The sequence below is a fragment of the Gobio gobio genome (genome assembly GCF_949357685.1).
Source record: "Gobio gobio genome assembly, chromosome: 6".
Taxonomy (NCBI): Eukaryota; Metazoa; Chordata; class Actinopteri; order Cypriniformes; family Gobionidae; genus Gobio; species Gobio gobio.
Window position 1 is genome coordinate 24,700,428 of NC_137102.1, and position 13,703 is coordinate 24,714,130.

The 13,703-nt window shown below is 35.7% G+C and overlaps 1 protein-coding gene across 4 annotated transcripts in view; it reads left to right on the top strand.

Moving 5' to 3' along the window:
* usp33 (ubiquitin specific peptidase 33) overlaps nt 1-13,703 on the top strand; it is a 68,797-nt gene that overhangs the window by 18,224 nt on the left and 36,870 nt on the right. For all 4 annotated transcript variants that reach the window (XM_079819292.1, XM_079819290.1, XM_079819291.1 and 1 more), the window contains exons 2-4: nt 9,207-9,292; nt 11,503-11,556; nt 13,225-13,287. In XM_079819292.1, coding sequence (XP_079675418.1) covers nt 9,209-9,292; nt 11,503-11,556; nt 13,225-13,287 — 201 coding nt within the window. In that variant the 5' untranslated portion in view covers nt 9,207-9,208. The remainder of the gene's footprint in view (nt 1-9,206; nt 9,293-11,502; nt 11,557-13,224; nt 13,288-13,703) is intronic.

A 13,703-nucleotide genomic window follows, 5' to 3' on the forward strand; every position in this document is an offset into this window, starting at 1 on the left:
CATTGTCACCATGGACAGCTCTTTGGTCTTGGCCATGTTAGTAGTTGGATTCTTACTGTTTGTATGGGGTGGACCAGGGCCGTTTGAAGGAATTTGGGGGCCCCAAGCAAAATGGACATGGAGACCATTGAACATTTTCAACAATTAAACATTTGCAAAAAAACACCATTGTACCATTAACATTTTTTTTGTAAACCTTTAAGAAACCATTTTTAAAACATCTATAAACATTACATAGTTAGACGGACCAGATATTCCTTACACTTAGTTAAGGGTTACTAGTTGGTTTGTAAACTGTCTATAAACATTATCTGGATGGTTATTATAAAGTTGCAACAGATGACTATAATACCTTGTTAAATAGTTAATAAACAGTACCAGTAAAACATGTGGGTTGTCCTGATACTGTACTTCAAAAGTGTTACTACAGTGTAAAAATTGCCACACAGAATAAAGTAACTGTTCAAGATCCATTGGTAACTTATAAAAATAATGTCAAATTTGCATAAACTGTCACTGCCGTATATATCCCGACACTAGCACAATAAGATAAGCTATGAAAAAATAATGTTCCTCTGCCTCTTTCTGGTTAAATAATGTTTATAATAATAGTTAATATAGACTGCTATATGAACTATTCCAGGTTATTTATGCATAGCATAAATAATAGTTAGTATAGCATGCTATGCCACTTTCATCAAAACCTATTACAAAGTCAAGTCAACTTTGTTTATATAGCGTTTTTAACAATGCAGATTGTCATCAGTTCATACAAAGCTATAGCAATGTCATTAAATACGATAAACAGTGATTCTGGAACAGATCTGCGTCTTCCTTATCCCGTTAAAAAACATATTACAGTATGTAAACATATTCCGTCCGTTCGAAAAAAAAGTTGCACTAACTGTTCGTTACAAGCAGCATTTGTCAGGCAGGTAAGTTAGCTAACATAAACATATTTTTGCTAGCCTACCTGCTGCAAAATTACACCATTTTTGTACAAGACAAGTAGAGCTATTTTATCCAGTGTAATTTATCACTTAGGCAAGGCAAGGCAAGGCAAGGCAAGTTTATTTGTATAGCACATTTCATACACCGTGGCAATTCAAAGTGCTTTACACAGAAATGAAATAAAAATATTACAGTTATAATAGGAATTAAAAGAAATAAAAAATAAAGAAAACATTGAAAGATAAAAATAAAGAGTATAATTAAAAATAAAAATAAGAACAGGGTTAAATTTAAGCATATAAATTAAAATGCAAGCAGTTCGGACAAAGCACGTACAGTGGCACAGTGCTCATTCTGTAAATGCACAGCTGAAAAAATGTGTTTTGAGTCTGGATTTGAAAGTGGCTACTGTTTGAGCACATCTGATCTGGTCAGGAAGCTGGTTCCAGCTACGGCTGGCATAATAGCTAAAAGCAGACTCTCCTTGCTTTGAGTGAACCCTTGGTATTTCTAATTGACTTGATCCTGATGATCTGAGTGATCAAAACCTTACCACTATCTTGTTTTTTCTAATCCTCCTCCTCCTTTCTCTCTTTTCTTTTCTGGCTTCCTGAAGCATAATTCTGCTTCATGATGACTGCTGAGGAGGTTTTGTAGAGATTGCGTGATTTGGCTGGCTGCTGTCAGAGGGGGACTACTGAGAGGGGCCTCCTTAAGGGGGTTCCCGATAACAGTGTCATTGCACTTTACTGCATTGACTATCAAAGGGGAGCTCACGCAGTTTGGCGTTGCATTTTATTCTTAACCTGTCGTTGTCTTGGGGCCCCAAGCAATTGCTTGGTTTGCCTGCCTTGTCGTGACGGGCCTGGGGTGGACAGGTGTCTTTATGCAGCTAACGACCTCAAACAGTTGCATCTAATTTAGGATAATAAATGGAGTGGAGGTGGACATTTTAAAGGCAGACTAAAAGGTCTTTGAGGGTCAGAATTCCAGCTGATAGACAGGTGTTCAAATACTTATTTGCAGCTGTATCATACAAATAAATAGTTAAAAAATCATACATTGTGATTTCTGGATTTTCTTTTTTAGATTATGTCTCTCACAGTGGACATGCACCTACGATGACAATTTCAGACCCCTCCATGATTTCTAAGTGGGAGAACTTGCAAAATAGCAGGGTGTTACTTATTTTACTTTTTTTTTTTTACTAAATACTTATTTTCCTCATTGTACATTCAAACTAGAATACATTTTCTTGCAAATCCCATGCAATTAATTTCAGAGAAAATTACATTTGTTTTACACCCAACTGACCATGTATATTTATTTAAAGTGTATTATTTCCATATACAAGACAAGTACTTTTTAAAAAAGTTTTTCTCAAGGGTACACTTCAAACATGTTTTTGTTTGACGCTATGCAAATTGGCATTGTATTGTATTGTATTGTATTGTATTGATAACATATCTTTGTGCTTCCTATTGTTTTTATGGTGAACGTTATCAATAATTTCTGTTATCATTGAGATGTTTTCACAATATATAAAAAGTTTGACACATGGTCAGAGAGTGATTGATGCATTGCTGTTGATATTGTCCTGGTCTAACTCATTTCTGGCATAATAGACTACTTATTCTACCCAAGAGTGTGTAATATAGTGTGTTCATTTAGTCCGTTTAGCCAATATGGCATCTGTCCAGTGTATTTAACCCTGATAAAGATGTCTCTTTTGCGTAAAGTGACAGATCATATATACTGCAGAGATGCACCAAACCTTATATTGCTTTTTCTCTGTGGTTTTATTATGTTAAAGAACTAAACATTTATTCAAAACCTTATTGAAAAAAGTAATTTGTGTTACAGTTGTGTTGGAAAATGAACAAAGCAATTAACTGTTTTTGTTTTTGGTGAACTTTGTGTTTTAAAACTATAAAATAGGGGTGCTCCGATCGATTGGCAACCGATCTCGATCGGTCGATAATCGCTGTGGGATGATTGATCGGCGGTCTCCAAAAAGGCCGATCTCATGAACCGATCGCATGCTGACGACACATAAAACCCGCACCTGCCGTGAGAGCTAGGGCATGATATGCAGCGACACCGTCTCATTCTCTTTCCAGCGCGGGTAAAATAATTATAATGCTGAAGGTGAGGTACAATTCATATTTCTATATTAAATAACTTATGCAGTCATTTGAAAACTTTCTGTGGGACGTAAGTTCACAAACAGCACGCGTGAATCACCGCGTGCGCGCGCTCTCTCTCTCTCCCTTTCAAAATGCTCAAATGGCTTCACATCAGCGCATCGCATGTGCACTGAAATCGCTGCTCAGTTGACACAGGATTTGCCACTTTGCACAATCGAGGCAGTGTCGCATCGTCACTAAAGTTTATCATTTGCATTTATTTTTAAGTCTTGCCAGTGTTCAAACCGCACTCGCGCGCACGATCTGGAGAGACACACACACACACACACACACACACAGGCCATCTCACAAAAAGCTTGCGAGTACAAATTGTGCTGAAATGGTCAGATACACACAAATGTATGTACTAAATGACCGTCTTGACGAGTATGCACGTAAACCCCGTCGTGTCTCGCGAGTGAACGTTTGTGCAACTGCATGTAACCGTATCCGTGTTCGCTCTTAAAGTGACAGCTGTCGAATAAACTGCTGCTGTCTCTGAGTTTCTCTTTGTCTTGTGTTGTTTGATGAACCTTTTTGACACTCACTGCTCTTGAATGACTAACTTTTGCAACCTTAAGTGTAAGGATTAATCTAATTTAATTTATTTAGGGAAGACCAATATTAATTTACATTTGATTTCTTATTAAATGTCTTTAGTATTTCTTACCTCAATACTAATGTTAGACCTACCTGAAAAATTGTTTTTAAAAACAAAAATGCACTGCATGATCAAATATTTAGGTGAGATAATTATATACATTTATTATATACATTTATTTGGGAAAGATGGCCTACAGTAGCCTTAAGTTCTCATTTTCTAAAATAAAAGCTTGGTGGTTCTTCAAGATCTTGACTCAGTTAATTAAGAGTTAGTTTCATGTCTACAAATGGTTCAAACTCTGCAAGGTTATAGATAAAAGATTGCCATTCCCCTGTCATTCTGTGATCGGCAGTGATCGGCAATCGGCAGATCATGATCTTGGTGATCGGTAATCGGTGATCGGCCCCAAAAATGTTGATCGGAGCATCTCTACTATAAAATGTTTTAATGATGGAAAACGGGTTTTAACATATGAATTTAGCTATATTGCTTAAAATAAGCAATTGTAAAAGAATATTTTAACTAAAAGTGACACTTTTTTGGACTTGGTCCATGCTCGTCATTATCTGTATGCAAGCATTCATTATCTCTTTATTTGTGTGTGTGTGTGTGTGTGTGTGTGTGTGTGTGTGTGTGTGTGTGTGTGTGTGTGTGTGTGTGTGTGTGTGTGTGTGTGTGTGTGTGTGTGTGTGTGTGTGTGTGTGTGTGTGTGTGTGTGTGTGTGTGTGTGTGTGTGTGTGTGTGTGTGTGTGTGTGTGTGTGTGTGTGTGTGTGTGTGTGTGTGTGTGTGTGTGTGTGTGTGTGTGTGTGTGTGTGTGTGTGTGTGTGTGTGTGTGTGTGTGTGTGTGTGTGTGTGTGTGTGTGTGTGTGTGTGTGTGTGTGTGTGTGTGTGTGTGTGTGTGTGTGTGTGTGTGTGTGTGTGTGTGTGTGTGTGTGTGTGTGTGTGTGTGTGTGTGTGTGTGTGTGTGTGTGTGTGTGTGTGTGTGTGTGTGTGTGTGTGTTTTATCTTGTGGACATTCCTGGGCAAAAAAAAAGCCCAAAATGTCTAAACACTAAGCTTTTAATTGTCTTAACCACAAATTATAGTTCAGGAAATTAACCAAATTTAAGCAAATACACTACTTAAAAAGCCTTTGCTGTTTCAGAAAAACATCAAAGACAGAATGAAGTTGTGTGTGGAGCAGTGTTGCCACAGTTACTTTGAAAAAGTAATCTGATTACTGATTACTCATTTTAAAAGTAACTAAGTTAGATTACAAGTTACTTTATTAGTTACATTCAGCAGTTGCCGACAACACCCCTGCCGCCTCAACATAAAAATGACAACCATTTTTGCCAACACTCACTTTATTGGAAGTGCATTTTTAACATTAACAGTCAAAAATGTATCTCCTGACATTTTAAATTGAAATTAAAAAATATTTCCTGAAAAAAAAACATGTTTTAATAAAAAATTTAATAAAAAGACAGTCTTTCTTGACTTCACTTAACATAAATACTCTCCCCAAGATGCAAGGAGAAAGCAAAAATATATATTTTTACTAAGGAAAATGACAAAAATAGTAACTCACAGTGACTTGGATAAGTTACTTTAATCTGATTACTGGTTTGGAAATAGTAACGCGTTAAATTACTCGTTACTGGAAAAAAGTAGTCAGATTAGAGTAACACGTTACTAAGTAACATGTTACTGGCATCACTGGTGTGGAGTGATGAATCACGGTGTGCTCCAGAGCGATGTCTTTGAAAATCTGCTGAGAAATGTAATAATAAATGCATCTCTATCACAGTGAATCATGGAGGAAAGGAATAATCAAACATTTTCTTCCATGTTGTAATTTTAACAGTAAAGCTCATTGTGCAGCACGTTTGACAAAAAAAGTTTGTTTAATTTCAACAATGATTAAAAGTTAAATTACATTAATGTTTTATATCTTCAGGCTTCATTTGATTACCAGTAAATACACACCACATAATTTGTGAAAAAATATATATATTAAAATTTAAAATTGTTTTTATGAATTGTATTAATTAGACATGATTATTCAAATGTAATTAAACGATTAAAATGGAATCCAAAAAACTTAAAACGGAAAACAATGTAAAACAATGGTAAAAATAAAAAAACAAAAGTAATAAAAAAAGTTAAAACATATTTCATAGGGCCTTAAACATGTCCTAAACATATGTTTTTGTTAAACTTTTAATAAATTGTTGTTCAATTGTATTCAATTATTTTCATTAATTATACATGCTTTTTGATAACATTTTTTTTTAACCATTAAAATGGAGTCCAAAAAAAAAAGAACAAAACAGAATCCAGAAAAATTCAAACAGAAAAAAAGGAATTAGGAAAAAAATAAAAAGGGAATCCATAGGACCCTAAGGAAGAGACTGTGTCATTGAGCCTTTTTAGCTGCTGGTGTTGGTGAGATACTTCACTGTGTAATTCAATGCTTTGGAGTACAGGAGAATATTGCAGAATGGCTTGCTTCCCAAAAATGAAATGTTTTTATATAAAGAGGAATGATCAGACGTTATTTTTCAATGCTCCTACACAAATTGCATGCATGGGCAACCAAGAAGTGGCTTGAGAACAAGTCCATCAGGCTCATGTTTTGCCCTGGTCAGAGTCCAGATTTGAACCCTATAGCCTAGTGAATATTTGGTCTCATATCTCAAACAAACTGGGAGACCTTTTTCAACTTCTCATGAACTCTTTGAAGCCATCAACATTGAGTGGAACTGGAACAACACTTCAGGACTTCTTCCTGTAAAAAGCTGTCTGCTAGTTGGGGCTAATCCATACTAAGTTACTTATTTATAGAAAAATAAAAAAAGATTTAAGATGGTGCGAGCCCTGGTCCATACAGGTCCGAGTCTGATCACTCGACAATGAACCAACAACACCTCAAATACAAAGGATACTCCATCCGGTGACAGCGTGGAAGTTATTTTTAGTTAGACACGTACATAATCAGTAGATATCAAACGTAACCATGCAATACTATCACATATAAAAAACATTAGGGCTGTAATCAACCAAAGAAAATCTTGGTCGACTGAAGTCCTGAAATTTTCGACTAAAAATTACGTTAGTAAAAAAAAACGTTAAATTAATTAACTGCGCACTGTGCGCAGTACTTTGTAGCCTTGTTGTTTGCCTAAATTAATTATAAATAAACATAAACTAGTAGGCTATTTGCAGTATATTAAATAGTTTTTGACCTGATTAATTTGCACTGAAATGAGTCTGACACACGTGCACCTGCGCAATATCATAGTACTATATTTTCGGAAATCATAGGCAATGTTGTCAACTAGTGATATCATCACAAAAACAATTGTCTAAATTATGTTGCATATTCCTCAAAAGTTCTTGTCATATGTATTATATTAACTGACAGACACTCCGTGGCAGTTCTACATTGAGTTGCACCCTGGGCAAGACCGCATTAGATTTTTTATATATCCTCCTTTATATAGTTCACCGTAGAGATGATAAGGACACATAACCATGTCCTTCATGATGTAGCCGTTTGACAGCTTTGGCTGACGTTGTCCTTGTGGTAATGGTCGTGTAATAACTTTGGTATGCTGGCAATAAACATTTTTGTAAGTGTGTCTATAATGTGATATGCTAAACTGATTTTATTTCGGGTGCGGGTCGGGTGTCGGTTCTATTTTAAGCGGGTCGGGTGCGGATTTTAAACACAAAAGGCACGTCCACGTTAATAAAAAAGGAATATTTATTAAACAAGCCAGATCAAGAGCAGAAACGAAATAAAGTGCATAACTGAAAAATAAAGCACAAAACTAATACAAACAGTGGGCACGGAGCGCATCGCGCATTAGGCTCCAAATAAAAAATAAAATAATAGTGTCCAAATCCAATAAATAATGCTAGAAATAAATTTACAGTTTGCACCATAATAAAAGGGACGAGGCAATTCAAAACAGACGAGCCAACCTAACGCAACCTTACCGTCTTTAAGTGATATGTTTGTGGTCGAGCTGGGATATGCAAACTGTTGCTTGCTAAATTTGCATTCAACTTTTGTCCCATTTTCTATTTAAAAAAAATTCTGCCACACTGCCAATGTCTTTGTTGACATGGTAGAAGAGGACTGACTAGGATATCGCTCTCACAATTAAATAAATAATATACTGCAAAGTAGCCTACTTCAACCTGTCTCCCTTCTCCAGTGGGTTGGGCTAATCCAAAATAAGTGAAAACAAGGGGGGTGTTCTGAAGACAGACTGTTACCTGTGAAACAGGGGTGCTCTGAAAACACCCCCATTAGCAATTAGTGCATTCCACCTGATGAAATGAAAGCGGCAAAACTGATGAATACAAACGAATCCAAAGTGAAATGAAGCGAACAAATGCAATGTCTTGCAATGACATGCTTTATTGTTTGTAAGTTCGATCCGGTTTAGCTCCACGTAAGCCTATGTTATTTATCACGTCATATCATTACATGCGTGAGTCGGTGGGCGGGGCTACAGAATTAGGCATTGGTCTTGAGGTGGCATTTCACTGCACTCTGACGTCACGGGGGATGCACATTCGCCGATCGATCGTTTGCTGAGCCAGCTGTCAATAAAGCTTTTATTTGACTAACAAGGAAGTTTTCAGCTCTGAAACTTACAGGATATTCTTATATTACGATGACATTTTATATATCAAAAGCTCAAGGAAAATTTTATTTCTCAATTCATGACCCCTTTTAAAAAACAAAGGGGAAAAAAATCACTCACTGCTCTTGACTGAATAACTTTAATAAGGATTAATCTACTGCAAGACCCATGCAGTGCTATTTTGCATTTGATTGTTAATTTTCTCTACCTGAAAATTTAGACTTACCTGAAAAACATTAAAGGTAGTGTTTATTTTATTTGGATGTTTGTTCTAATGTATTTGTGCTATTGCTCTCATTTTTCTTATTTTTTCTTATTTTATTATTGACAGTTTACTTGTCTTTAACAATATTTGAAATGTATATGAGTTAGGCTAGTAGTTTATTATTTATTAAGGTTATGGGTCAAAAGCAAAGAAGACAAAACTAGGCCTATTTTATTTATTACTAAAAAATGTAACCACTGGCCCAATCGGGTCAGCAGAACAAGTCCTTGGCGTTGAGCCCTGCAGTGATTTGTGATTTAAAATCAAGAAGACCATTAAAAGACTTGCTAATTTTGGCTTGTCCTATTTTTTATGCTCAGGAGTGTAGGCTATATCTTGGTCATTTAAGATGCATTGCTGTTTTCATCAGGTTTCATTCGGGTTTCGAGGGAATGCTCTCTGGTTTCGTTTGAGAGACACACCGTGACTTTTTGTTTACACTACAAATGCAATGCGTTTATAACAACTTCTGGTGTGCTTTTTTAATAATCAAATCCTAGCTGATATTGAAATGATAGTTTACTAATGTGTTCATCTTTCTCTCTTTTTTCCAAAATAGTGATGTCTGGAACATCAGGCAATGACTGCCCACACTTGGAGTGTGTGGGGGAGATCACCAAGGAAGAACTCATCCAGAAGTCTCACGTGAGTCTATACCAAGACCCAGTCACACCCTTTATCACATCATTGCTTCCGCCCATTTCTTATAGCTCAAATGTATTGTGCATTATTGAGAAAGCAATGACCCCTCTTTTGGAGTTCACAACGTTGCACTAATAATGCGTCGCTTCCTTACAAATAAGAGCTTAGGCTATAAGCAGTGCATGCTGTCGGGTGGAATCAATGTGCAATTATACATTATAGCTGTTTAAAAGCATCTGAGGTTGATGCACCACTAATTGCTTGCCAGCAAAAGATAGAATGCATGTTTTCAGTAGTTTTTTTTTCTACGTTAATGTTGCACAGCTGTGAGCTAAAGTCAGTGAGATATTTTTTTTAATGTTTTTGAAAGAAGTCTCTTATCCTCACCAAGGCTGCATTTATTTGATCAAAATACAATAAAAACATTTATACTGTGAAATAGTATTACAATTTAAAATAACTGTTTTCTATTTTAAAAGGTAGTTTATTTCTGTAATGGCGAAATTTTCAGTATCATTACACCAGTCTTCAGTGATAATACATCATCCTTCAGAAGGCATTCTAATATCGTTTTTTTGTTCACTTTAGATTAGGGTCCAGTTCCCAATGCTCCAGTTTATTAAAGGCAAAAGTCGTAGTTAATAGTTAATTACAAATTTTGCCTTTAATAAATTCCTAATTACTGCTTATCAATAATTAGTAAGGTAGTTCTTAAGTTGAGGTATTGGATGAAAACTATGCAGAATAGGCTTTTATATGTGCTTTATAAGTACTAATAAACAGCCAATATCCTAGTAATATGCTAATACAAAACTATTTAATGGTGAGAATTGAACCCTAAACTAAAGTGTTGTCCATTTAAAAAAATGAACTGATTCTAATGTGCTAATTTGTTGCTCAAGTAAAAACAAATGTTGTTCTGCTTCATATTTTTGTAGTTATTTTTTTATTTTCTTTCAGGATTCTTAGTTTAGGGTCCAATTCTCACCATTAACTAGTTGCTTATTAGCATGCATATTACTAGGTTATGGGCTGTTTATGAGTATTTTTAAAGCACATATTAATGCCTTATTCTGCATGACCTTATTCTACACCCCCTAAAGGGTTAGTTCAACCAAAAATGAAAATGATGTCATTAATTACTCACCCTCATGTCGTTCGACACCCGTAAGACCTCCGTTCATATTCGGAACACAAATGAAGATATTTTTGTTGAAAGCTGATGGCTGAGAAAGGCTTCACACAGGCCTCCATTGGCATTCAGTACATTTACACTCCCAGGACCCATAAAAGGCACTTAAAACGTCGTTACAAAGTCCATCTCACCACAGTGACTCTACAATCATTTTACAATGCGACGACAATGATAATTGTGTTATCATCAAAATAACACCTTTATCCAACTTGTTCTTGTCTTCCGTGTGTGCCTCCACAGCGCATGCGCGAGAATATGACGTAGCGCCGGGGTTCGGGAATCCATGAAATGCACACTTTAGTCCCATTTTGAGAACTACGCCGAGACCTAAAGCACGATCAATGTAGAATTCAACAGCTTAGACACGCGCGTCTTCCTCTGCTCGTAAACAAATCGCTTCTGGGTCATGTGTCCGAACGCCGGATCTGCGTCATATTCTCGCGCATGCGTCGTGGAGGCACACACGGAAGACAAGAACAAGTTGGATAAAGGTGTTATTTTGATTTTTTTTTTTTTGCGCACAAAAACTATTGTCGTCGCATTGTAAAATGATTGTAGAGTCACTGTGGTGAGATGGACTTTGTAACAACGTTTTAAGAGCCTTTTATGGGTCCTGGGAGTGTTAATGTACTGAATGCCAATGGAGGCCTATCTGAAGCCTTTCTCAGCCATCAGCTTTCAACAAAAATATCTTCATTTGTGTTCCGAATATGAACGGAGGTCTTACGGGTGTCGAATGACATGAGGGTGAGTAATTAATGACAGAATTTTAATTTTTGGGTGAACTAACCCTTTAACCCTACCCAAAACCTAAAATGAACAACTACCTTACTAACTATTTACAAGCAGTAATTAGGAGTTTGAGGCAAAAGTCGTAGTTCATAGTTAGTTAATAGTGAGAACTGGACCCTAATCTAAAATGTGACCAAAATATTTAACATTCTAAATGTCTTTACTCTCACATTTGATCAATTTAATGCATCTTTACCGAATAAAGTATACATTTATTTGTTTACAGGGTCAGTGTCAGGACTGTAAAGTCGGGGGACCAAACCTTTGGGCCTGTCTAGAGGTAAGTTATTTTTCTATTAATTGTGTTTAAAACGGATGCAGATATTAAAATACTGCAGCTATAGTGATTTGTTAAGTATTTTGATGTTATACCTTATAAATCGCATTTAATAAATGGTTTGTGTATATATATTTATATATTTAGTGCTGTCAACGTTAACGCATGCGATTTAAAACATTTTTCCAGTTTAACATGTTAAAAATATTTAACGCAGTTACCGCAGCATCGATTTGTTTTTTTCTGTCATCCTTTGGCTATCATTACAATTTATGATCACGCTTTTATTAATGCAAATGCTTTTGAATCATTCAAGTGCGTCAAGGCAAAAGAGAACTCGCTGTCTGTTAACGTCATGACCATAGACTGTAAATGTCATGAGACAGAATGATGCGTGCCAGTAGCATGAGCACACGCAATGCACAAGAATCGAGTTCTCTTTCGTGCTTGAACAAGCAATAACACACAGAATTATGTCAAAATGTCCATTTTGTCGAGTATCCTCATAAGAACAGTCTTAAATTAGTTGAATAACGTCTTAAATGAACTTAAAGAGTTGTGAGAAAATGGGACGCGTGTGACAGCGCGTCCGATGCGCGTCATGTTCAGCAGCGGCAGATGTTAAAGTGACAGCAGCCACTAATGATGTCTGTCATTAATGTTAATCAAAGAACAATGATAACAGAGGAAATTACTCACTGCTCTTGCCTAAAGAACTTTTGCAAATGTATTAAGCATTAATATACATTTAATTCATAATTTATGCTATGCAGACTGTTTGATAACTATTCAATTTCTATATTTCCTACCTTTTAGACAGGAAGGGCACAGGTAATTATGGCATTTATTATGTTTATGTGAGGATTGTTTTAAGTTCACTTAAATTAAAAGTAGTTTTTTTTTACGCCTAATAAATGTTAAAAAATGGATAGCTTTCAATTACACTGTAATGTTGAATGGCTATAATTAATGTTTAAAAATGGGGAGAAAATCTATTTCATAGAGACTTCAGTAGCAGTATTAGTATCAGCGATACTGGCCTTCATTCATAAATAGATGCCATTAAACAAATATTTTAAATGTACTGTCATTTATGTTTGTATGCATTAATTTGGAGATTAACTGAAAGTATTACATTATAAAATATATTTAAACGTATAAAAAACTGAAGTGTTATTAGATGCGATTATTCACTGAAAAAATGTGATTAATCTAGGTAATTTTAATCGATTGACAGCACTAAAAAATATACACTGATCAGGCATAACATAATGACCACTGACAGGTGAACATCACTGCACCTGTTAGTGGGTGGGATATATTAGGCAGCAAGTGAACATTTTGTCCTCAAAGTTGATGTGTTAGAAGCAGGACAATTGAGCAAGTGTAAGGATTTGAGCGAGTTTGACAAGGGCAAAGTTGTGATGGCTAGACGACTGGGTCAGAGCATTTCCAAAACTGCAGCTCTTGTGGGGGCTCTTGTGTGTGTATATTACATTTATATTTATTTTTTTAAATAACAAAAATGACTTTAAAAATGACTATCCATCTGCCTGGGTGAAAAAAAACATGTCTCTTATGAATGGTGACGTGAAATTCTTAATTATTGAATGCTAGTTTATAATGCAGGCTGCAGAGTGTAATTTCTTTTTATGTTTATGACTCGTTCAGAACGGCTGTTCATATGTTGGCTGTGGAGAGTCACATGCGGATCACAGCACTGTCCACTCTCAGGTTAGTCATCATATTCTCTACCATTTCTTAGCTGTGCAATAATTATTCAAAATCATATTTTGAAAATGTCTAAACATTTTGTGCATGAATAACTACTTTATTTTACAGTGTCCTTGTTACACTTGTTACATGTAGTTACTAATAACTATAAATTATGCATAATTACACGCAACTAACCCTAAACCTAACCCTATAGTAAATACATGTAGCTAATTACTATTACTCAGTACTTAAATGTGTAATAATTACACTAAATAAAATATTTAGGTTTCACATTATTTTAAGGTGTCCATGTTAGTTTAATGTACTTACAGCATGGGACGTTTTCACCCATAGTGAGCTGTCATTGTACATTTCAGACATGTGTGACCCTCATAGCATTACAGCTCTAGGATTACATTTGTATGTGGATTTAG